We start from the raw sequence: 25,905 nt of genomic DNA, 5'->3' as shown, positions 1-25,905 counted from the left end.
GGGCGAGTATTTAACGAGGAAGAATAAGGCCGTAAATTTGCCCGAGGCTAGGCCGCGGCAAGGTGAGCGGGCGATGCGGAAATTCGCCGCGGGGTGGCGTACTTTCGCGGAGTACCCTTGTCTTCTTAACAGACTAAAATAATTCTTTTGTTGTAACACATGAGTATCCCAAAGATTTCTTTACTTAAAAAAATATCCATCAGGATCTTCATCCATCATCATCACCACCATTCATTATCATAACAATCTCCAGTTTATTTTTCCCGATTCCACCCTCTCAGAAACACTTAACCAAAAAAAAAAAAAGAAAATATAAATAAAAAAAAAAAGAGAAGAGAAGACCCTAAACAGGTAAGTCATAGAGGTTCTGCAGATAAAAAAGAGATAAACGGGTATAAAAAATATGTAAACGGAGATAAATATTTTTCAGGGTCTCTGGTGTTGCTCCTACGTACCTGCTTGCAGGATGGTGGTGGCAGTGGGGCCCGTTCTCCACACTCGACACTCGCTGGTTTATCGTGCAGACAGTGGAGCTCAGTCAGTAGACAGTACACACCTCAGTCATCTGGTTAGTGATTCGCGGGTAGTCGTACGTGTTTGTTCGGTCTCTCGCGCTGGGTTACTTTTTGTCCCAAATGACAATAAACCACTTTACCATCCACATCCATCACCAGTACCAGGACTTTGTTGTCTTAAAGTCCTGATACCACTCGAACCTGATAAGTGGCATCTATGCCCAGTGATATAGTCGCCGATTTTCGAGGGCCATCAGATATTAAAACGGGGCAGAATATAGTTATTGTATATTTTTAAAATTATTTAAAATAGGTATCGGTTATTTAAGTGCTCGGAAGGAGGAAGGGGTGCGTCGTTGGACCGTTCGACCGGGAAATGACTATATCCTACGCTAGCGAAGTACCAAACGGATCCAGCTTTGGCTGTTTCTGGAGAATACTCCGCAAGTGAGTGGAAATTTATAATTATTATTATTATTATTAATATCAGTACAACTATTTATAAATAATATATTCATTATTCTTTTATTTAATTACTATTTTTATAAAATGTTTAGTGAGCGTGTTGCATATGTGAATGTATGTTGATCAATCGATCAGCTGACACTGCATTAATATGAGCCTTGGATGTTCACTCGGTTTTTGTTACAATGACGCAAAAACATTCGCGACATACACGATCATAATCGATCCTCGCCGATACAATGTCTGCTGAATTAATTGACAATATTTTTTATGCCTTTCATATTTTATTTATGCCTTAATATATTTTATATTTTCTTGTTTCAATTTAAACAAACTCTACTCTTTATATACCTCTTTACACCAAGGGGTACAATGCGGTGTGGGCGGCGAGAAATTGCGATATTGCGAGCGCGATTGTGCAATAACTCTTTTAAACTTTCGACTCGTTCTTTACTGATGATGGCGAACACCGGCTACCAAACAAGATTATTTTCCGCGTGTTGTAAATCTGACAAAACAATCACTTGCATTACACTTTTTTTTTCTTTTAATTTATATTTTAAACTGCTCTATTCAATTTTACTTTTACGTTTAATTATATATGTATGTATATATATGTATATGTAGATATATATAAATTTATTAAACTAGTTTTTTTAAAATTCGAATTCTTAATTTTAATTTTATTTAGAAAGCGCTTACATTACAGATTTATTTAGTTGCGACATTAAGTCACTGTTGGTCACTGGTTAAATAAAATCGAGTGTGTCAATGGCAATGACCTTATCAACTTTGATTTTTAAAACGTCTATTAAATGAATTTTTTTAAATTTCATCCGACAAATAATAGTAATAATTGATATTATTACAGTTGCATAATAAAAATTATATAGAACGTTGTCAATCGTGTGAGTTGAAAAACATAAAAAAAATAAAATAACGAGCCGTCGTAAAACTGTCAAGTTCATCAGCTTTAAATGTTTATAAATATGATAACGATTGTATATATATTTTTAAGCTTCGTCGTTAAAAAAATGATTAAAAGATAAATTAACGAATGAATAACAATTTTTTTTTTAAATGTTGTGAATTTAAATTGATTGGCCAAGGAAATGTTAATAATAACAAGAAAATTGTGATCGCCGATTGATAATGAGCTAAAATAATTAACAATTCAAAGAATCCTTGATTTAAACAAGATATTTAAACCTGGAGTCAGAGGTGCTGAGTTGCGTCATTGAAAAAGCATATTTTAAAAAAAATGTATTTATTTATTTTTTTATTATTAATTATTGCTACTCATCACTTTCCGTGTCGACAGTTAATTACAAGCCGTTGCTGTTATTGTTGTTGTATTAAATGAATTGTCGAGATTATGATACGAGAATAAAAAAATTAAATAAATGTCTTAAGGCTTTGGGGCCTGAACTGAGGACTTTCACCGAAAAAAATTAAAACTCTATTTAAATTAAATAAAAATTTATAAAATTGCTTGTCACAATTAACAGATTAACCGTAAGGTTGAGGTCTTAAATTGTTAAATAACGATAAAAGTCTGATGAGTCGTGAGAATAAGATGGATTAACGTGTAACATCACTTGTGCAAACAGATCGCGTGAGTCAAGTGCCCGACAAGTAGACTCTTATGCAAATAAAATAGCGAGAATAACAATAAGAATAAAAGTTTATATTAATCAAGTTAGTAAAGATAGATTTATAGACCCATATTATATATTTATTTATATCTACATACATGTATAGATACATATATATACTATTGACTCTTTCATTGCCAAACGACGTCCAATGTTTAAATTTTTACTTTATTTTTTTAGTTGGGATCAAAGCCTACCGAATGTTATCGATAAACGCACGGATCATGTTTAATTAATTAATTAATTAAAGATTCAAGACTCGGGTATACCTGCTAAGTTGTGTATCGTGTCTCTTTGATGTTCTTTTACTCTATGACTTTTACGTGGGGGTTTATGTAGTTCGCTACATTACATGTTGAGGAAAACGAGCGTAAGTCAGGTGCACACACACATCACACATACTTTGAGTCTATAAATAAATGTCTTCTAGTCCAAGAATAGAAAATCTTATCCACGAATAGGACTATTATGAGGAAAGTTGTTATTACTATTTTCCGGTTTTACACGTTATGTGAATTTATATATTTAAATATTAATTGTATATACTTATAATTATTAAGTTATTGATGATGATGATGATGATGATGGTAAAAAAATGTGTATTCTAATTTTAGCAAATGAAAGTAACGGAGTTTTTAATTATTTAAAGATTAATTAGAATAGTCTGGAGAGTGTCGAAGAGTTTATAGACTAGGATCTCGAATTAATCATCATCAGTCGTTTTAGTTATTAGTGAACGCTTGACACAGATTCCAGGCTGCCTGAGTAGAGGCCTGAGGACTAAAGTGGTACCGAGTATAGTAACAGACGTGCACGCGCGGATTCCCGGTGTACAGAGAAGGTACACATAAAATAACGTACGGTGCCGCTATGTCGCTACCGAATCGCCTAGAAACTCGATACGAGTCTGACCTGATACAACAATCCGTCTTCAACTTGCAATCGCACGTAGTCTTGCTTGGATTTTATTTTATTTTACAGTGTCAATACGCACGTGTCTACAGACCGATTCACAGTTTTATATTAGAGCACATTCAATACGACAGACAATCCATTCACTTCCTTTAAGCTCATGCTTCGATCACTCATTGTCCTAAAAATCTCTCTCAGGCCGAAAAAATTTCATGATTTGAATTTTAAAAAAAAAGGAAAAAAAATGACATTCTTATGCATTTTCACGTTTTATTCCGACTCGAAGACTTGAAATTGCCCATGGAAATAAATAATTATTATACTCGTTTTGTCTTATAAATATATATGAATTAAGTAGTAATGGACGGATGGTAAATATTTGTTTATAGCCTGTACAGAGCATAAATAAATAAATAAATAAATATAAATAAAAAAAAAATTTGGTTGAGGATCTGCATGGTAATATTAATCGAATAAAGTGAGGACGAACGGCGTGGCATCGCTCCACGAAGCGTGACTGACACTGCTTACGTTATGCAACCTTTTTGTATAGAGTGGCCTTGCCATCAGCTCTGTTATCTTGTTCATAGTCTAGCTACTGCAGTAAATCCACTGCAAATTAGATGATCTAATGTAATGCCTGTCATGGGATTTATCGATTAACAATTTCATGGCTTTTGGCAATTAGTCAATTTTATTTGAATCATTGAGGCCGTGATTGTAATTTAGCAATGCAGCCATGTTACTTGCTTGTAAATATATGTTTACTGGCATCTAATCATGTCGGATCAGTTAATTCAAAGCTTCTGATAGTAATCGTATGTCTAAATCACAAGGAAGACGTCAGTCAGTTTAATTCAACTTGAGGCTCTATGGCCCTGCTGGGGGCGGTACAGAGACGATTAATCGCATCGGTACCTTTTATGGATTTTATTATTAATTACTGATACTTTGTACGGTGGTTACACCGGCGTCTAGAGGAGCGAGATCAAGATGAAGATGAAGATGAAGATTGCCTAGTCTAGTCTAGTCTAATGTATGCTGCGAAGTAAACGAGGACGTTTTTATTTTTATTTAAGTAAATTGTATTGTAACCAATTATCTCAACGTTTGTGCACGTCCTTCGATAAAAAGATATTGCCGAGAATCACAATAATGTCCTGGATCCTCGAAAGACTCAATTACAATATTATATGCGTTACGCAGTTGTTTAAGAAATTTATATATGCAATAATATACATCGTCAAGGTTAACCTCGTAATCGTGTCACTGTCAATTGAAATATCTTAATCAATATGTTTGTCACTCGCCTAAAAATTCTAATAGTTACGTACCGGCTATTGCTATTTTTTTTTTAAATATTTTTTTTACGATTGTCGGTGATAAAAATTATTAATCTCTCGCGTGCCGCATGCAATTTATAAAAAAAAAAAAACTTTGATATTTTTATTAATTCTATTTTAGAAATTTCTAGACTCAAGTAGACTTTGTAACAAAACACCGGGTTTCTTTTTACGGACAATCCGTTACTGTTTCTGATTGATATTTTTTTTTACCCTCTACTCTATTCTATATTTTCTTGTTAGGCATTGACTTGAAGCTACAGATCTAAGAAGATAATAAAAAGATGAGACGAGCTGGAGATTGCCACGACGCCTAAGACTTGACGTTAATAAAAAAGTGAAAGAATTGAGGATAAAAAAGAGAGACATACTTGAAGATCAAGCCTACGAGACCTTGACGAGCCTTGACCGATGGACCGTTACTCTGCGCCATTTTGTCAGGCCCAGTTTTTTTTTTTATTTTACTTCACCTTTTCCCTTCAATGACGTCCACTTAATTCGCGTTTTATTACTTTTAATAACTACAAGTCGCGATAAATGTCTCATTTATATAAATATCAATGCATATACTTAAACATATATGTATAATAAAATGGAGATTATTAGCAATGGGGAATGACATAATCGAGTGAAACGATAACGGAATTATTGAGAGGTCATTAAATAAATATAAATTATGTAAATATATAAACGATGAAAGTTTATTTCTTGGGAATCCCCCAAAGTTTGAGTGTGTAAATAAGTGAATGGTGGGTTATATATACTGCGCATTACACATGATGAGAATCATCAGTCATCATGTGCTTTTTTATTTATATAAAATATATATATGTATATATAAGAGGGTGCATGAATTGGCGCACGCAATACGTCCGTTACCTACCGCAAGTTTTAATACAAACTATGCTCTTATTTCCTCATTTCTCTGCAGGTCGGTTGAAGGACGTCGGGTCTCAAGTCCTCATTCCCTTTATTTTTACTTGTCAAACAAATAATGTAAAGCTAACATACGAGCTTTTAACTACGTCACGCTATAACTTTCTTATCAGTGATTATTCTTTATAATTAATTTGACGCGTGTTTGAATTTATTCAATTCAATGAGGCACTTTGTCGCGATCTTATCGCTGACTTATAAAATATTCGATTTCTGATTTATTATTTATAATTTGCTGGGGACATAAGACCTGTGAGAATTTTTTATTATTGTTAATTTTATCTGAAGATGATCCAAGGTTAATTAGTTATTTGATCATCATTTAAATCATGATAAATATTATGTTTAATTACCGTCAATGTCTAAGATAAGAGTTTTTCCGGAAAGTTCAGTTTTAATATTATTTTATGCATACAAACGATACTGCTGTCGCTGCTGTTACACAGTGAGTCATATTTCTGAAATATTTAACATTCTGACGCGAAATTATAAGCAAGCTTGTTTCATTATACTTCCTCTTTTAATTTGTAATTTTATTAAATTTTATTTCACGAGTTTTTATTTAGAGTTTGGTAAATGGAAATTTTTTATGAAAAAATTATAATAATTTCGGAAAGAGGTTGATTCATATATTAATTTGAATGAAATTTTAAGTAAATTATTAAAATTTTTAGGTATTGGTTTGAAACGAACAGAAAAATTTTCTAATAAAAATTACCTAGAAATTCATGCTCTGACATTGAACCAACATTTGAATTTTGACACATGTTTTTAGTAAAACTTTATATGTTTTCTATGTAATGATTTTAACGTTTTAAGTAATTTTTATTACAAAATTATCGCGTGTGATTACATTTAGAATCGTAAAAATCTGTTAAATTTTACGTAAGCTCATAATTACAGATGTTCTCAGAAAATGTTATAAATTATTTCTGAGGCTACAGATCAAAAACTATAAAAAAAATTTCGAAATATCAAATTACGAGTAAAAAATAATGTCGAAATTTTATAATAAAATTGTTAAACTTCAAAATAAGTTGTTGCTTTTCAAAAGAATTTTTTTAAAGTAAAAATTAGTTTTGTAATTTCATGACTGTGGTATTTTAAATTTCCAATCTACAACGGTTTAGGAAAAATTTCATATTTTATATAAAAATAAAATTTTCTTTCTAAAATTTTTTTTTCCAAAATCTTGGCTATAATTTATAAATATTTTATAAGAACATCAGTTAATTTTCGAAGTACCAATTTAATTATATTTCAAAATCAATTAGTCAAAATATATTAAAGTAATTTTTTTTTAATTGAGTAAAATATTAACTAAATTGATTTCATAATTTATAAAATTATAATTACTCGTTAACCCTTTCACAAAGTGATTTAAAATTTTCATGACTTTTGTGTCAATTAATTCAAATAAATCTTGCGGCATTCGCAATAATTTATTGAATCAAATCAAATCAAAATTCATATGCGATTTAAAAATTCTTACCGAGAAACTAAAAATTTTACTACTTCGTCATTGAATAAAAAAATCTTCACCAGAAAAAAAAATGATGTATTTTTTCAAAGACAATGCCGCGGTTTTCATTACACTTTTAATATCATTTAAAATAGTGTGAAGCTTCACGCTTGTTTTGACTTGACTCATTATCATCGTCATGCATCCGTAAATTTCCGTAACCGTCTCCTTTGTATCGCACATAATAATCCTTAGTCAACAATAATTGAGAAATTACAATTATTATTTAAAAGCCATTTTTCCTACCACTTATTACAACTTCTATAAAACCGCGTCTATTAATTATCTCATCTAATTTATCTAGGAAAAAAATGCATCTGCATGCGGGTGGTTTAATATGTTTATATGGTAGTTAGTAAAAGTGCTACTAGTTATTTCAATATTAAAACTAGTATCGTAAAACTGTATCGAAGGTCGTTGAGCTGATAGAATGCGCGTGAATATTGGCTACGTGGCGTAAGTGAACGCTGCAATCTGAACTACACTAGTAATACCAATAGTGTAACAAGTCTGCATTTACGAATACACATATGTATATTTTTTGCAAATATATATAACAATCACGTGTAGTTTAATACTTATAAGTATAAACGAGTACTCAGATTGATCCTGTGTGCAGATGCGTGAAAATTATTTTATATTACAATGTCTCTACCTTCATACTCTGACCCACTGACATAAAATTTAAAAACGTAATCAACGGATTTTATATACTCGCGATTACGCGATTACATTCATCTTTTTTTTTTTTTTTTTTTTTTTTTTTTTTTTTTTTTTTTTATTAACGTTTTGTTTTTACGAATGTAACTGCCATTTTATTTCAAGGCTTTTTGTCACAGATAAGTTAAAATTAGTTGACAAGAAAATATATAATATATATGTTTAAGTGTAATCACTAAATTTAAAGCAGATTATATTTAAGTTCTTACTCTGAGTCTATACTTTTTTTTTATTAATGCTGTCTTTTTTTAAAAATCATGGCATAATAATAATGATAGTAATTATTATTATTATTATTATTGTAAATTGAATAATTGCGAAAAAAAATAAAAAGTCAAAATTAACAGCAAAGTGGTTTACTTTCGCTGATTAAATATTAATTTTTTGTGATCATATTTTGCCGTAACTAAACGTCAGCGTAAATAAAAAAATTTGACGTTTAATTTGCATTTTATAAGAGAGAACAAAAATATTTAAAAATATTTTTATGTGTTTAATAAATTTTGATATTAATTATAAATTACTGATGATTAGCATGAAACTTTTTATAAAATAAATCGTTAGAGTTTCGAGACTGATAAACATACATAATACGCCGGACATCCGGTAGACGTTTTAATTCCGCTATATTTTTATTTGATTGTCGAAAACACGGAATGATTTTTAAAAACTCTTACTTTCAAATGAATTTGTTTGTAAAATATTTAAATAAAAATATATTATTTGATGCGTATTTAAAAAATATATTGATAATCATTTTTTCCCACGTGTCCATGATGAGATGGGTATTAATACGCGTGTGATATTAAAGTGGTCGACCTCTGAGTAAACTAGTAATATTGACAAAGCCGCTTCTTCAACTCATTTTTTTTTTTTTTTTTTTTTTTTTTTTTTTTTTTTTTTTTTTTTGTATTAAAATGCCTCAAGCTGATTCTCTTTATCGGATTACCATAAATCAGTTCCGGTCCACGTGAAAGTCATAATTTATAATAAAAAAAAAATACTTATATAAACAATAAATTATTGCAAACGTTTTATAAAATTAATTTTTCACCAGCGAAATCAATAATTAATTTTTTAAAAATTACAGATGGCGAGGATCTGTCTACAAGTTAATATGGCGGGAACTTTTGGTCTACCTCTTTTTGTACTACCTGATCAATTTAACTTACAGATATGTCCTCAACGAAGAACAACAAAGGTACAGTACTCATAGTAATTAATAATTAATCAAGACTTTGTTCACGAATGCGCGGTTATAATAAAAAAAAAAAAAAACGTGAGAGAAGATGACAATCGAATTGAAATAAATAAAAATCAATTATATCGCCCACCCATAAGTACGTGAACGTACTTAAAACTTGAGTATTTTCTGTATGCAGCTATTGCCTTGATCTACTTAAAAGCGCACATGCTACCAATAATCGTGTCCTCAAAAAAAAACTACATACAAGTCCTCGGTCATTTTTCTTCGACTTGTCATCATCAATAATAATTAATAATAATAATAATTTAACTATTAATAGGATATTCGAAAAGGTACGTTACTATTTCGGCAACTCGAGCGAATCCATACCGATGTCCTTTGTGCTGGGGTTCTACGTAAGTCTTGTAGTGAAGCGATGGTGGGACCAATACAAACTTCTACCCTGGCCAGACAACCTGGCTCTCTTTATCAGTGCAGCCATTCCTGGAAACGTAAGTTATTAATATTTATAATGTTAAACTTAATTTTATTATAATATATGGTCTGCTATAAATTAATTTTAGACAAGTATTGGTAAAAAAAAAAAAAAAAAAAAAAAAAGAAAATAAAAATTTAACGATTATGAAAGATGGAAAATTTTAATGGAAGACGTTTGAGTTATTGCATAGCTCTCATTAGCCTGATGACTTTTTACCATGACACCTTTTAATGTCGTTAACGTTAACGAGTAGGTGATAGACTGAATTTTTTTTTATCGTACGCCACTCCCTTTACTCAAGAATTGAATTGTGACGAAAAAAAGTTTGAAAAACTGCTAATAAATTAGAGGATTATTATTGTTTTTTTTTTATCGCGGTTGTATATTAAATAAAATGATAAAACGTTTTGAGATGTTCTGCAAGGATTCTAAGAACTGCAGGAGACGAGGATTAAAAAATAAAAAATTGAAACCTTCTGTAAGGATTCGGGGTTTAAATCTTTGGCTGACCTGATCCGTATGTGAGCTTTTACCTCCTACTCTTACTTGTTGCTGTGGATCCCGTCAAGAGTTAATGTATTTCTATATATTATATATATATATATACATATGTATATATATAAAGAAAGAAAGACAACTAAGCAGGAACGTATCGACCATATTAATGATAGAGAATGGTCTCAAATAGAATTATTGGCTAGCAGTCGGATATTTTTACACTAGTATGTGTCTTTTACTGTAGAGTTGTGAATATGCTTCGACTTTCCTGCTGATGGCGAAAGGGAAAGGAGAATTATAGGATTAGGAGAGTCCGGTGTGTGTGCTACTGCCGCAGAAAGGGAAGGGAAGGGAAGAGAAGGGAATGGAAGACGAAACGGGTGAAACTGTTTTTGTACAGCAACAACACGGCCGTGTGAATTTAAGTTGCAAGTAAAAGCAAATAGCTATTAATCGTTAAACTTGTGTGTTATTTATACTACTGTATTTTAAATTATTTGGAAACGTACTAGATTTCCTGATAAATTATTATTCTAAGGACGCACGTGTTTGTTTAAATTCTTTGAGAATGCATATGTGTTTTATGTGCGATTGCAAAACGCTGCCCGGTGTAATCAATCTGTTTATTTTATTTTTAAACACCTGATTTACTTTATATGTAAATTATATAAAGGAATGTTCAAAATGGAAGCCAATATTTATCATTAAGAAATAATTCCACAGTGAATATTTTTTATTTTGATTTTAAATTTAAAATAAAATAATTTTTTATTTTCAGGACGAGAGAGGAAGATTAATGAGACGTAACATTGTAAGGTATGCAGTACTTGCTTATGTTATTACACTCCAAAGAATTTCATTGAGGGTAAAGAGACGTTTTCCTACCCTTCAACATATTGTAGATGTCGGTAAGTTCAAAAAATTAATTAAACAATTTAAAATTAGTGATAATTTTTTTGTTAATTGGAAATAAGTTTTATATAAAAAAAAAAAAAAAATAATAAAAATATGAGCGAATTTTCTTAGCGATTCTGAGTAACGTAAAATAGCGAATACTTGAGAAATTGAAAGAGAGGAAGAAGAAAAAGAAAAAGAGGAGGAAGACAAAGAAGTTGTAGATATTGTCGTGCCAGGCACGAACGATCGTCAACTCTGTCGATTCTACTCTCTTCATACATCGACTATGTGCTTTTCTTTCTTCTCGTTAACGCCGTAATTTCTGAATGTATTGTGTTCTGGGTATATATGTATTTATTCGATGAGGTAGAACAAGACGACGGACTAGAGGACGGACGATAAACGATGGAAAATAAGACTCAATGCCTGTGACAAGAAATTACCAAGGGAGTCCTCAGAGACCAGCCTATACCGAGCACACCTTTCAAGGAACATGAGACATGCATCTTCCATGAGTGCATTCCTCTAGTGTATACCAAACCGCAAGTGAATCCATAGAAAATCCGTATTAAATTTAATCCCGTCGACTTAAATAAAATACTTGCCGATTCCTCGACTCAATATTCAACGATTTTATTTTAATAAACAATTGCTGCGGTCTTTATGACTTAAATGGTCATTAATATATTACAGAATCAGTACAAGTGTGACACGCCACGTGAATCTATGATTAATAATTCAAAGAATTAAATTGATAAAAAAAAAGTACAATGCAACCGTTTAAGTTGTTGTAATTATATCAAGAGGGTCAAGTCCAATTACAATAAACAATTCGCAGGAATTAAACGAGGCTGTCTCCTGGCTGATTCATACTTAAATATTTATGTATATGTATAATTACTAATGCCACTAATACGTTAATAAGGAAAAGCACGTGAGAGATAATAAATCATAATCTCGTATCAGTGGTATTTATATTTTTATAAAGTGATGACAGGTTTTGAGTTTGCATATTAAAGTAATAGCTTTTACTTGTATAGCAATAAAAATATTTTATTTAAACTTGCATGAATAAACTTGAGGAATTAAACCGATAGGCTCATGATAGATAGATAGAGGAGTGGTATTGATTGAGATCGCGATTGATCTTATGATGACGTCAAACTCCCGGCAAAATCGATAGTAATTCTCTATTTAGAAACAGCTCTCTTCCTTTTCCTCATTTATTTATTCGTTTTAGAGAAAATAACACTTTACGATCTATTTATGGATACCGTAATTAAATTAAATCTATATTATTAGCTATCAATATCTATATACTGCTATTTATAAATATATAATATATAAGTTATACAAGTTTTGCTACTACTCCGTAACTTAAATTTTAAATAAATGCCTGCTCTGTATCATTTTTAATATTTCAAGGATTGTTTTTTGCTTTGAAACATTTGAATTGCTATTTTGATGGAATGTTATTCTATTTTTTTAAAAATTCCATCGACTGATCACGCAGACTCAAGATTAAAGTCATTGATAATTATACAGTAGATAAAATTTTACCGTTTTCCCGGTTTTATTTACTAGATAAAGACCAAGATATAATACAACAAGTCGTAATTCTTAAAGGGTGATCGACAATTTTCCCGTCGGCGCCAGATATATACAGCATAAGTGTACCGATCATCATAATCATCATCACCACTACGATGAGTTTTATCCTTACACTGTTATTTTTTACTGACGTTATCTCTGTCGTCTTTTTTGTAATTCAGTGGCAGTAAAGTCAGAGACTATTTACAAGACTCGGACGTATTATAAGGATAAAAAAATCTAAATAAAATCAGTGGCCATCAGAGTACACAGACTTGTATTAAGACTACTTACAAGTCTCTGTACTGTCTCTATATCCCTGTCGTGTATAGTTTGCCGTTAATTATACGCCATCATCAGGTACACGTACCTTCTTACGTACATTAAATATATATATATATATATTAAATTTCTTCTCTCCCGACGTAGCTCACCCATGCAATTTAACATAACACACGACACGCTACATAGTAGATATGTTGATAGTCTAAAGTCTAAACGCTCCTTAGTGGCAATCGATAATTTACTTTATGGCGCCAGACTATCGCGCGATTCTTCTAGTTCCTTTTTACCTTAAGGAAATATATTAATACCACAGTAAAATCTCCGTTCTATTCTAGGAACACTAATTACCGTTGTTAAACTGTCTGTTCACGGTCCATTTGACACGTTCTTTTCCATTTTTTTTTATTTAAATTAATTTTAACTACAATATAATTATTATTGTGTTTGTTATGCGTTTCTTTAATACATTTTAATTATACATAAATAATCTAGCTTTAATTTGACGTCGCTTTGTTAAAGAATGTGTTGGATAATCGGTTAAAAATCATAATTTGTCGTCACGTTTCATTAGTGTGCTGATTTAAAAGTATTCAGAGAATTTATGAGGTTTTCCAGAAGTGATCAGGTCTTATATGATCTTATAATAGCTACTGAGATGTTGATTAATCATCATTATCTGTAGGTAACTATTGCCAGCAAGTCGACTAACTGGCGGATGTCAGTTCGCGAGAAAAAAATTTATTCCTATTTTTACTGTAACAAATTTACAATCACATCAGGAATAATTTTATACTTTGATGGATCACAGTCTTTACTATTTACTATACAATTTTGCTTGCGCACTTGGTCGGATTATAGTAATATCGCAAGTTTATATATAAAAAATATCAAAATCGGCACGCGCATCAGTAAGATTTCTTATGCGCCCACCTCTATATTTAGCACAAATTGTCGACGGCGCGAGTTTCTCCATGATTATTTAAACTCTGAGAATATGGCAAGCGTGAACAAGAAAGTAATCGCGTCCGTTTTATGGTTAATATGAAAGATTAATCGGGAGTGGCTTTAGCATCGTCATTTTTACTTCTTACTTTATTTTTGAATAAATTGATATGAGGAAAAAAAACTAAACTAATGCTCCAGAGAAATGATGATGATAATGATGATAATGGTGATGATGATGATGCAAAGTGAGAGCGTAAAATTGCCCATGATCTTACGGCCTTGAAGAAGGTCGATAAAGGCGTTGGCATTACTCGAGGACATTAAAAAACTTTTTAATTTAATCGTTCTTCAATAAATATATTTTTTAAATGCTTTAAAAGTATAATTTTTATCATTTATTTCAAACATGTAAAGGCCGGCCGATAAATTGTCTGCGAAATCTCTTGGTATTCTCAATCGAAATTCAAAAATAAATTTTTAGATAATTAAAATTTATGTTCCACTTGATAAATTTTAATACTAAAATAATTTTAGCTACCGGAAATTTTTCGTTAACTCCAGCCGGCCTTGAAAAAGCCCTTGGACGTTTCGCAAAAGCGAAAACTCATTTAAAATGCTAAACGCGAAGACGATCGACGAAGCAGACCAAGAACCAACGAGTTGCAGGCTTAAGTTGTGATTTCTGATGTTATATATGTTTGCATGTATGTGAATAATATCAGTCTGTGATTGTGTGCTTTGACTTGATATGAGGATTTTATTTAATGAAACGCGAATTTAATCCGTGACAGTGCGATGATAAGTTCATTGGCCTGATCCCGCAGATCTATTAGGCTGCAATTGATCTATTGTAACACGTGGATATAGAACAAATAGAATTACTCAAACAAGTAGTATTTGTTATCCAATAATTGTTATTTTGTCATTTTATTATTGTTTGACAATAGCTTTCAATTTCCCTCGTGATAAGTTTTTAATTTTCTCCTTGGCAGTACTTGGAAAAAAAAAAAAAATAAATAAAACAGTCAATTGAGAAACAAAACACATCGGGAATGCGCGAATCGAATTGATTCAATTCAATTGTTTTACGGACTTCTAATTACGCGGTGATATTTCCTAATCAAAATCATCGCGAGTTTTCACTGGCGCCAATTCCTCAGCTGTTTTTACTTTTTATTACAAACAATTTGTTCCTCAAAGATTTTTATTTAAACCGTAGCATAATTATTTCATTAAATTTAACGACTTCATCTCAAGAATAATAATAATTAATAATAAATATAAATATCTATTTAATTTTCTGACTGATTAAAGGTAAATTTTATACATGCACAATAAAATTAGCATACATTTGAACAGTTAAGAATTCGTGCGGTGCACCATCGAGGAGACTGGTTTCCATTCTTATTTATATTTTTTATTTTTCGTCTTCAGACGACAAATAAAAGAATTTAAAAATTAAATAAATAAAAAAAATATCAAAGAAAGGGAGTCGGGATAAATTTTGTACCGAAAGAAAGATACAAAGAAAGAATCAGCTTTGAGCTGAAACTTATTTTTTACTTTCACGACGACCTTGCACACTCGACAAGGACCACCGGGTTTCTTGAACTCTTGTTATCCTCCTTCGCTACTTACATTTAGCTCTGTACTTTCTTACAGGCAACCCACATTCAATATTGGGCTGCAATAAAAAATACCGTCAAGGGTTTAATTAAACGACAGGCATCATGATAATAATAATAATTAAGAGTGTAAAGATGATGCTGGTACCCTGGTAAACGGGAAAATGAGCACATGAAAATTAGCGTCTGCGGTTACTGTTCAAAATGTAAAACAGGAAGAGATGTAAGCGATAACACACATGTATATATAGATATTGAACGAAAGAATGAGAATTGAGTATAGAGGAAGCGTTGACCTGTCGTTAAGTAAATCCAGGAATAACGGATCCATGAACGCATCAATGATCAGTATCGTTTACGGAAATCATTAACTTTTGTTGTTGTTTTTTTAAAATAAATTTTTATCACCCATGAACAAATAAAAATGCGAAGTAAGTTATTATTTACAGCAAGTAAAAAAATTCAATTGTGTTCCAGGTCTGATGATGGAGTCGGAGAAAAAAATATTTGAGATGATGAATAAAAAAGCAGTAATGTCCAAGTACTGGATGCCCTTGGTCTGGGCAACCAACATAATAAATCGTGCGAGGAAAGAGGATTTAATAACGAGTGATCACGTTGTCCAGACACTCTTGGTAGAGCTGAGTGACATCAGGAAACGTCTTGGTGCTCTCATTGGTTACGACACTGTCTGCGTACCTTTAGTTTACACTCAGGTGAGTTACCTATGCACTTGTAACTTATAACTCGCTAACAGAATCTCATCTCATCCATAAATCAAGGCTCCGCGTGTCTTCACATATTTACTTCTTGCACAAACATAAATGCATTTTTTAATTTTTTTTTTCCACAATTCCTCGCATTGGTAAAGAGTCATTTAGTTACGTGATTCATAAATAATTGGCGTTTCTTCACTGCAACTAAGATTAGACCATCTTTATCGGTTGATTACAACTATTTTTCGTGCATAAATAATCACACATAATTTTGTTTTTTTCCACACAACATTTTTCCCTTTGAATATATCGTAAATTTAAAAATACGCAGTTTCTATTCCGCATTATCAATATTATTTAAATATTAATAAAATAAACTCAATTGTTTCTAAGCATCTACTGCTCATTGTTCAGATAGTTCATGATCTACCTAATGATATGTACGTATTTACTAATATAACATCATTGCATTGTAATATATTGCGTATTGTAATAAGGAGGTATTATAAAAACAGTTAATCAGTCTTGTTTCAACTTTATACTCTTTTACCTGCATGGTGACACGTACTTCCGTTCATCAACTTCAGGCGTGTACATATATTTTGATAATTATTAACATATAATAAACTTATTAAAATTTTTCTCAAGGTTTTTCCGCGCATTTTACCGCAGCTATTTTCAGTTAATAAATAAAAATTGCTCGATTGTTGGATAGCTAAATATATATATTTATCATTATCATCGTCATCATAATTATTATTTTCTTTTGATTCTCCCGGAAAAGTAACAAATCTTGTGTACAATTATACTACACGAATAAGAATATGAAAACCTTAAGCTAAAGCTAAAGCTAAAGACGAAGAAGAAGCAAAAGGGGAGGTGGAGTGCGCGTGTATTGTGCAACGCAAATTGTTCATCAGCTAACCAACCTAATGTAATAGCCGGGTCGTGGTATTATTTTCAGAGGCGCCGAAGAGACGGCATATAATTCGAGTGCTGCTGGTACGTGACCAAATAAACACGTGTATCTTTTAACGTTACACGGCTTCTGTTGTCATTGTTGGTTGTTATTTAGTTATTTATACAGTAACTTTATTTTATCCAATATTTAAAATAATAATAATGATAATAATAATAAAATAATTCACCAGCAGAAGGCCATCTTAATCATTGAATTTTTTATTTATTTTAAGATCGTTTATTTATTGCTCATATTTTGACGGTACTTTTTTTTTAGTCGAGAATATTAAATTGACAGTTTATTGAACATTAACGATATCACGCGACACGCAAATAAAAGAAACAAAGTGTACAGTGCATTGTCTCTGTATAAATATATATAAAAAATATTTGCCTGTTGATACAAACATCTACCATTGACGTATTTAAAATAATCTTAGATAAATAATTTACCATTACTCATACGATTATTTTGTTATTGTGGATATGTGTAAATATTTTAAGATAAACGAGTTAACTAACTTGAGGAGAAAGTTTATGTTTAAATAAATAATATAATAATAATAATGATAATAAAAAAATATTGTACACGTGGGTGGACTCGGGGGAATCGTGACCGGTTGTGATATCCTTCTATTGTTCGGTAAATACCCGAGGAATCGAGTTTCCATTTAAAATATCGATCCCGGAAGTTAATGAAATCGAAACTTGTATCCTTAATCCTTGAGCAAACATTAAATTTGTAAACAACAAATATATATTTATATGTTTGTTTATTTTACAGGTGGTAACATTGTCCTTGTACGCGTATTTTTTCTCAGCGCTACTGGGTCGCCAGTTTGTCGTTCATTCTGCGGGAGCAGGAAAATATGAAGAGCCAGACATGTATTTTCCAGTATTTACGACACTTCAGGTAAAATATAATTTAAAAAAAAAAATGAAAATAATAATTCAGATTCATGTGCAAGAAATTTAAATGTCAAGCTTAAAAGGTCACGTTGATTGTTTGATACAATGAAATAAAAAAAAAATAATAATAAATGAATGACTGAGATAATTGCATAATTGAATTGAGAGTTTATGAAATAGTTCAACGATTCAATGGTCATGTATATGTTTACTGAATTGAATTAATTATCAAAAGGAATTTTAGTTATTTATCTTTTATTCATATCCGTAGTTTTGCTTCTACGTCGGCTGGCTTAAGGTTGCTGAGGTATTGATAAATCCGTTTGGAGAAGATGACGATGATATTGAACTTAACTGGCTCATTGACCGTCATATTAAGGTATGTTATTTTAATTATTGATATTTATGTAGACCGGTTACATAATAAATTATATTGTTTTACAGGCTAGTTATATGATTGTCGATGAAATGCATGAAGAGCATCCAGAGCTCCTGAAAGACCAATACTGGGACGAAGTGGTGCCGAAAGATTTGCCATATACTGTTGCAAGTGAACAATATCGTCGTGAAGAACCCAAAGGCTCGGCAGAGCACTACAAAATTAAAGAAAGCGATGCCTTGTACGCTAATGTCATGCTGGGATCACAGATGCACAGCGTCAATCAACACAGAAAAGTTCATCAGGATGACGTGTATGCCGATTATGTAAGTCTCGGGCATTTATGATAACCGGCAATGAATAATAAACATTACGTATTATTAATAATACATATTCATGTGTAGGAGAGTGTAGATACGCCTCTGGTTGAGCGCAGAAAAAATTGGCTCCAACGTCAGATTATTCGAATGGGCTCTGTAAGAAGTTCTTCAACAACTTACAGCAGTAATGGAGGTTTTTTTACGCGGAATCGACACAATAGTGTGTACAGTAGTCCAGAAAATGGAGTTTTACCTCAGAATAATTCAAATTCTAACAACAAACCATCGTTTTATGATCGTATGGTAGGAAGGAAGAGCATTCGTAGCCAACGTATGAGTCGTCAAGGTAATTTTTATTATTTTTTATTTATAATTAATCTTCTGCTAATTGTAATTTTTTAATTTTAGGTACCATGACAAAGTTAAATACAGTCCCAGTATCTTTAAAGAATCGACCGAGAATCCCAACACCAGACGTAACAAAGGAAGTAGTAGATCGTGAACAAAGACTGGCACTAGCTGCCAGTAATACAGCAAATATCGGAGCTGGAGTTGTGGGAGTTATCCCAGCAAATGGAACTCTTTCATCTGATGTTCCGACAGTTGTCCACGTTGTTTTATCACCAATTGCTGAAGCGGAAGCCAACAACCAAGCTTCGGGAAAAGGTGGGACTGCTGCACTAGCTCAAGCTGTCTTATCACCGACACTGACTTCGGCTGGAATAGTGACTCCAGTGACACTGACACCTGTCACAATGAGTCAATTAACTCAATTGGGGATCGTAACCACCGCATCATCACCAATGCCGCGGATAAATAACGTCCAGACAAATTCCAACGAGGCGACACTGACAGAAGTTAACAGCAGTGAGGAAGAAGGTTCTATTGCCGGAAGTAGCATTAATTCAGAGAGCACAGCGACTACCGTCGAGCAACAAAATGAACAAGTTGAACAAGCTGAGGAAAGTGACCGCTCGACTCCGATGATCGGCGAGCGTCAGAGTCCAATCGGTGGTAGCCATGGAAGCACCCCGACATTCGACTCTTACAATGAGCGATCGGCTATTCTGATGAGTCCAGAAAAACTGAGTGGCTACATCATGAATCCTGTGTCGGAAATTCAAAAAAAGCAGAGCAATTTAGACGCTCGAGGAAGAAGATCAACTTCACTACCCTGTCCTCCAGCTAATATGCTACGAGATGATCGCAGCAACTCGTTACCTCACTCGCCCGGTGTGCCGGCCATCAACAAACACGTAAATCCAGTTATAGGAGGATTAAATTCGCTTAATTTAGACGGGAGACAGAGGACAGGAAGTGTTGGAAGAGATCTCACGAGGACTCGGATCCACGAGCCTCATCGACGCATCAGCTCGCCTGCTAGTACCAATTCAAATATTTTAGCTGCTAATAATGTCACGAGACAGAATTTGCCTGATGATAATCGCGGCGAAGTTTATGTTTAATTTAAATTTATCGACTACTCGATTTTATACTCAGAATAACACGAAATTTTAGCGACCGAACTTGAGTCAGTCTTTTAGTTTGATGTAAATATTATTATTATTTATATATTTTGTTTTATTAATTTGAGCACAGTCATCATAATATTTATTTGTGATATCACACTGTCGCCAATACTTGGATTATTTGTTATTAATCAATTGTATATATATAAATATTATTGATATTATTAATTATTACTATATTTTATTAGATAAATTAAGGCCAGACCTGATAATTGAGGTCTCGATGCCATAATTATTTATTAAAAGTCTTAAGACTCTCAAGTCTTAAACTTTTTTTTACCACGAGCCATATTTTATTTGTTATTAAGACAAACTATTAATTGATTTATTGTATAAATATGGAATGCGAAATAACTGACAGTATTTGTTGTTTAAGTAGTAAACAAAAATTGGCTGGTGCTTGTATTTAGTTGTTATTATTATCAATTCTATTAATCTACTTGTGATAGATTAATCAATCAATAGCTCAATTCTTGAGGCAATTTAATTATTAGATTTGTATCCATAAATTTATAGTTATTATAAATTAAATATTTTTATTAAAATTAATAATTAATTAAAATATCTGTACGATGATATATTTATTAATCAATTTATTGATCGTGTGCAATCAATATATTAATTATTATGTTTAATATTTTTATCCAAGATAACATATCCCACGATAACTTGCCCGAAAAGAATGAACGCAGTCAATCGTGTAGATTATTATTATTATTTCTATTATTAATATTATTATTTTATAAGTAAATTTAATTAAGATTTACCAGTATTTATATGTAAGTTTATAGTGGTAAATAAATTATATATTATATTTAGATAATTTTTAGTTTTTTCTGTATAAAATATTAATTTTATGGGCTTAGACAATAAAAATAATAAAATTTATTTTTAAAATTTTACCTTCATTATGATGTGCTGGAGTTGGTTTTCATTTCACTTAATTTTTTTAACACTTGATACACTTAATTACTTAGAACACTTTTATGAGAGTAAATGTAGTTGACATCAGACAAATTTTAAATTATGAATAAATAGAGTAAATAATTAATTAAAATAAAATTTTTAAAAAATAGGCATTTAGAAAATTTTAAAATTAATAATTGCATTTTTCATCAATTATATTTTTTAAATTATTTACTCTGTTTATTTATAATTTAAAAATTATCTGATTTGTCTGCTACATTCGTACTCATTTTCATTTCATTTAATTTTTTAAAACACTTGATACACTTTATTTCTTAAAACACGACACACTCAATTATTTAGAACATTTGATACACTTCATTATATATAAACCTTTTCTGAGAGTGAATGCAGCTGACAATTAGCAATTTTTCAATTTTTTCATAAATAAAAAAAATGTAATTGGAATAAAAATTAAGAAATGCGAAATTTAAATATTAGAACAATCAGTACCAGCATTTTTTCAGTTTAATTGTTTTAATTAATTAATTATTTTATTTTAAATATAAAAATTGTTTCATACCTGCTACACTCACGCTCATCATGAAAATTTAAACTCGGATGTTAAGGTGGGGGGAGTGATATTAAAAGTAAGAACGGGGAGCAAAAGAAAAAGATTAAATAGTTTTTTAAAATAAGAATTCATGAAACACTGATCACTTTAGAGTCAAAATTATTATTACCGATAACTAATTACGTAATGATGATTATTTAGATCACTAAATTAAAATATTTATCGAATTTTTAATAGAGAAATTATTAGATAGTTTATCCGGACTCGTTACGGACGCGACGATAGAAGCGGTAATGGCCGACGCCAAGCGGGAGTGAATTATTTGAATGAATCTTACACTAGCGCCAGAGTTGAGTGGTGGCGCTAGTGTATGATTCATTTAAGTAAATTCATTCCGACGCGACGTCAGTGAGAGCAAATTGTTGTCGGTTATATTCTAGCAGAAAATGATTAAAATATCAGCTGCGTATATTTTAATTATCTTAGTAAAAATTTAAATAATAATTATTGTTGAGAACAATTTTAATGTATTGAAAGTGACGTAGAATTAGTTAGAACCGATATGCAGTAGCGAGCGGACATACGGTAAGCGTCTTCTATCACCTGCGCGCCATTTTCTCGCGCTTCGCTCACTGCGCAAGCTCTGGAAATGACGACGCCATTTATTATTTCGTTCGGAGACGCAACGGTCGTCAGACGCGACTGTTGCTCGGTGATCAATTATTACGTTTTTAGTATTTTTTATTTAATTATTCGAGCTTAATTAATTTATTTAATAATTTTTGTAGATTTATTATTTATAATTTTTATAAATTATCGAGTCACGTATTCAAAATGGCCGACAAAAATTTTTAGTGTTCGGTTTACTTTGAGCGGTCTCTCGAAGTCGGGTGCAACGGGACAAAAATTAATTCGCGGCGATAAAAAATTTTTGCATGAATATTCGAGCTCAAAATTTATTTAAAATAAATCTTAAAGTGATAATTCATGGACATTTTCGGGAGTGAGCGTATTAAATGTCGTAACTTTTGGTAGTGTCGGTTTTGAATAAAACTTTGGTGTCGAGATTACAAAGTAGTCCGTGATTTAAAAAAAAAATTCGAAGTTTTTTTTTTTTTTTTTTTTTTTTTTTAAAGTTGTGTTATAAGTTTTTGAAGTTGGTGATATTGAGTGTTACTTATAACTGTGTGTGGGTTGGGTGATAATTCGAATAAAGTTTTCGGGAGTTCGCGTCTTAAATCTCGTAAATTTAAAAATGTGAGTTTAAAAATAATCAGTTTTAAAAAAAAGTTTTTAGTTTTTTTTTCTCAGTTATAATAATAAGTGTTGAAAGTTTGTGACATTTAGTGTTAAGTGTAAGTGTATGTGCTGTGATGTGTTGTGTTGTGTTGTGATGTGTAGTGAGTGGTACCTGCATTGGAGATGATGGAGTTCCTGGATGATGTTTCAGGCCCGCAAGTCACCAAGGTAAATAAAATACTTAATGTTTCTGTTATCAGCATTTCATAAAAAATTTTTGTTTTATTTATATTTTAATATTTTTTTTTTTTTTTTTCTATGTTTTAGGTCTGCCTGAATATGCTCCGGTCCGGTGAGTCAGTGAATACATAAATATATTTTTTTTTTAATTGTACTTTTATTTTGAACTATTTTTCGAAATTTTTTTCTTTGTTCTATTCTTGATCATGATATAAAAAATCCTCGATGTTCTTAGTCCCGAATCAGATCACTCGGGAATATTACAGTGACTTGACTTCGGAGCTCAGAAAATATTTTTTAGGTTTTTGAATAGACTGGAAAACAATTACATGAAGTATTTGTCTGTTGAATTAATCCAAGCATTTGAAATTAATGATTTATGGCCTAATTAGTTACCATGATTCCAGGAACTTGTAGATTAGATTTCCAGCAGAATTGCTTAGCACAGAGTTAGATTTGTTCAATAAAAAATTACCTGGTCATATACTTGAAAAAAGTTCTGGATCTTTGTCCTAAAATTTCAGATTACTTATAGGCCAATTAGTTGCCCCGAATCCAGGGCAGTGTGGGTTCAATTTTCAATAAAATGCCCTATTGTTGAATTAGATTTCTATGATATATAGTTATCTTTTTGAATTCTTCATCAGAAATTTCTTTTTGCTCCAGAATTTTAAATTGCCTATGGTCTAATTCGTCTTCACGTCGCAATGTAGAAATAATTTTGATCGAAATTATATACCATTGAACTGAATCTATTCAATCAATAATTTCATGATCGAATTTTACTCCATTTGTATATTTTAATAAAAAATAAAAAGAATGCTATAAATAATTCAGGTTTAAATAACTAAATAAAATGATCCGGAAGTTAGTAGACAATTTTCAATTTTCGGATGTTTTTTTTTTCAACAATAAAAAAAAAAAAATAACTAAAAATATGCGCTTGTAAAAAATAAAAAAAGCTATAGGTGCATTTATTTAAATAATTTTTTTTTTTAATTTATAGTTTTTAAAAAATTTCAAAAATTATTGAGCGTCTACTAACTTCAGTATCAATAAATCAAACATTTAAATAATGAGAGTCAGTGAATACATCTAGACAACTTTTATTAACCAATCAATAGCATTTAGCGTTACATAAATTAACGCTAAAGCGACAATATCGTGGATGGTAAAATTAGGAAGATAAAAGATGTACAATAAAACGCTATAACGACGTTTATTCATTTTACTTTTTTTTACTTTTCCATTTTTAATTTTTTTTTTCCCTTTTCTTTATTTCTTTTCACAATACCTTCTTATTTATTTATTTATTTATATTATATTATAATTAAATGATAAATTGTGATGAATATATGAAAATGAAATTGACGGGTGCTTATTTATTTTTCTACTTGACTTTTTAGATAACTTGCATTTTACTCGACAACATGGATATATATATTAATGTTTCTTTTACATTTAACATTATTTTCGTAAATCTTGGATTTTTGTGTATTATGATAATCATTATTTAATATTATTATTATTTATAATAATGATAATAATTAAAATTACATCTTTTTTGTATGTATTCGTGAGTTTTGTTTATATATATATATATATTTTTATATATATGTTTGTAAATTTTTTTTCTTTTTTTTAAATTGTCAATTGTGCGCGTGTGTTTTAAAAATTGTTTCAGTTACGTTTGAAGACATCAAAAAATGTTTTACATCATACTTTTTTTTTTTAATTATTTATTTCGCTACTTGGTTAAATAACTTTGTTATTTTAATTTATATAATATAATTATTATTATTAAATATTACAATTATTGAGAAAGACGAGCTTTTCAAAAATTAATTTTTAAAATTGCTTAAATTAAAAAAAAAAAAAATAACAATAATTAATTGCTCGATTTCGTCATTTAAAAAAATTTATCACTTAGGCTTATAACTAGTAGATATTTAAACGTTTGAATTAAACGAAAATTTTTTTTGCCCAAGTCCAGAGACAGTCGGGAAATTTTTAAAAATAATTTCAATCACTCAGTCATTATTAGATCTCACTTACAATATTTCATTTAAATTATTAATCATTCACACATGATGGAGGGTAATTTATGGCAAGGGAGATAATGAGTATTTTTAAGGACTAGGTTTATTATGGAGGGTTACATTTATATAATTAGATATTCAAATTTTTATGAATAATTAATTTTCTTTTAAATAGTTTATTTAATTATATTTTAAAACAAATTTTGTCCGGTACTCAGTATCATTTTAGGAGTTGGTCCTGTTGGCAGTGCCTTGTTTAATAATTCTAGTGTTTAATAAATTTTACTGGCAATTAATTCATTAATTAATGTATAATATAATAATATTTGTTTTACAATATGATTAAATAGACGGACTCAACCCCTTAAGTTGTTTATTATTTTTTTTTTTTTTCGTAATCATATGCGTTGGTCATGTCAAGGACATAATCTACTAAATCTGTAACTTCACAAACTCGCTTAAATTCTCGTAAGCACAAATAATTAATGTGCAGAATATTGA

At 30.7% G+C, this 25,905-nt stretch overlaps 2 protein-coding genes across 5 annotated transcripts in view; both read left to right on the top strand.

The window, feature by feature from the left end:
• Positions 1-523: 523 nt before the first annotated feature.
• LOC103573121 (uncharacterized) lies at positions 524-21,294 on the top strand. The gene is made up of 10 exons (XM_014442636.2): positions 524-962; positions 9,159-9,269; positions 9,595-9,766; positions 11,030-11,159; positions 16,071-16,309; positions 18,054-18,182; positions 18,450-18,557; positions 18,623-18,883; positions 18,962-19,223; positions 19,286-21,294. Exons 1-10 carry the CDS (start codon positions 892-894, stop codon positions 20,341-20,343), a joined length of 2,541 nt encoding a protein of 846 aa, XP_014298122.1. The 5' UTR covers positions 524-891; the 3' UTR covers positions 20,344-21,294.
• A 1,728-nt stretch (positions 21,295-23,022) lies between these two features.
• The window catches only part of LOC103573089 (transient receptor potential-gamma protein), a 136,640-nt gene continuing 133,757 nt past the window's right edge, over positions 23,023-25,905 (top strand). For 3 of the 4 annotated variants that reach the window (XR_008403836.1, XM_008551980.1, XM_008551962.1), the window contains exons 1-2: positions 23,023-23,353; positions 23,453-23,477. The gene's annotated coding sequence lies outside the window, so the exon portion shown is untranslated. Of the gene's footprint in view, positions 23,354-23,452; positions 23,478-25,905 lie in introns of those variants that run through there. The other variant, XM_008551990.2, reaches the window with a different exon arrangement.

This window comes from Microplitis demolitor, chromosome 6 (genome assembly GCF_026212275.2).
Source record: "Microplitis demolitor isolate Queensland-Clemson2020A chromosome 6, iyMicDemo2.1a, whole genome shotgun sequence".
Taxonomy (NCBI): Eukaryota; Metazoa; Arthropoda; class Insecta; order Hymenoptera; family Braconidae; genus Microplitis; species Microplitis demolitor.
Note: the sequence above shows the minus strand (reverse complement) of the source record. Positions and strands in the feature narration are given on the sequence as shown.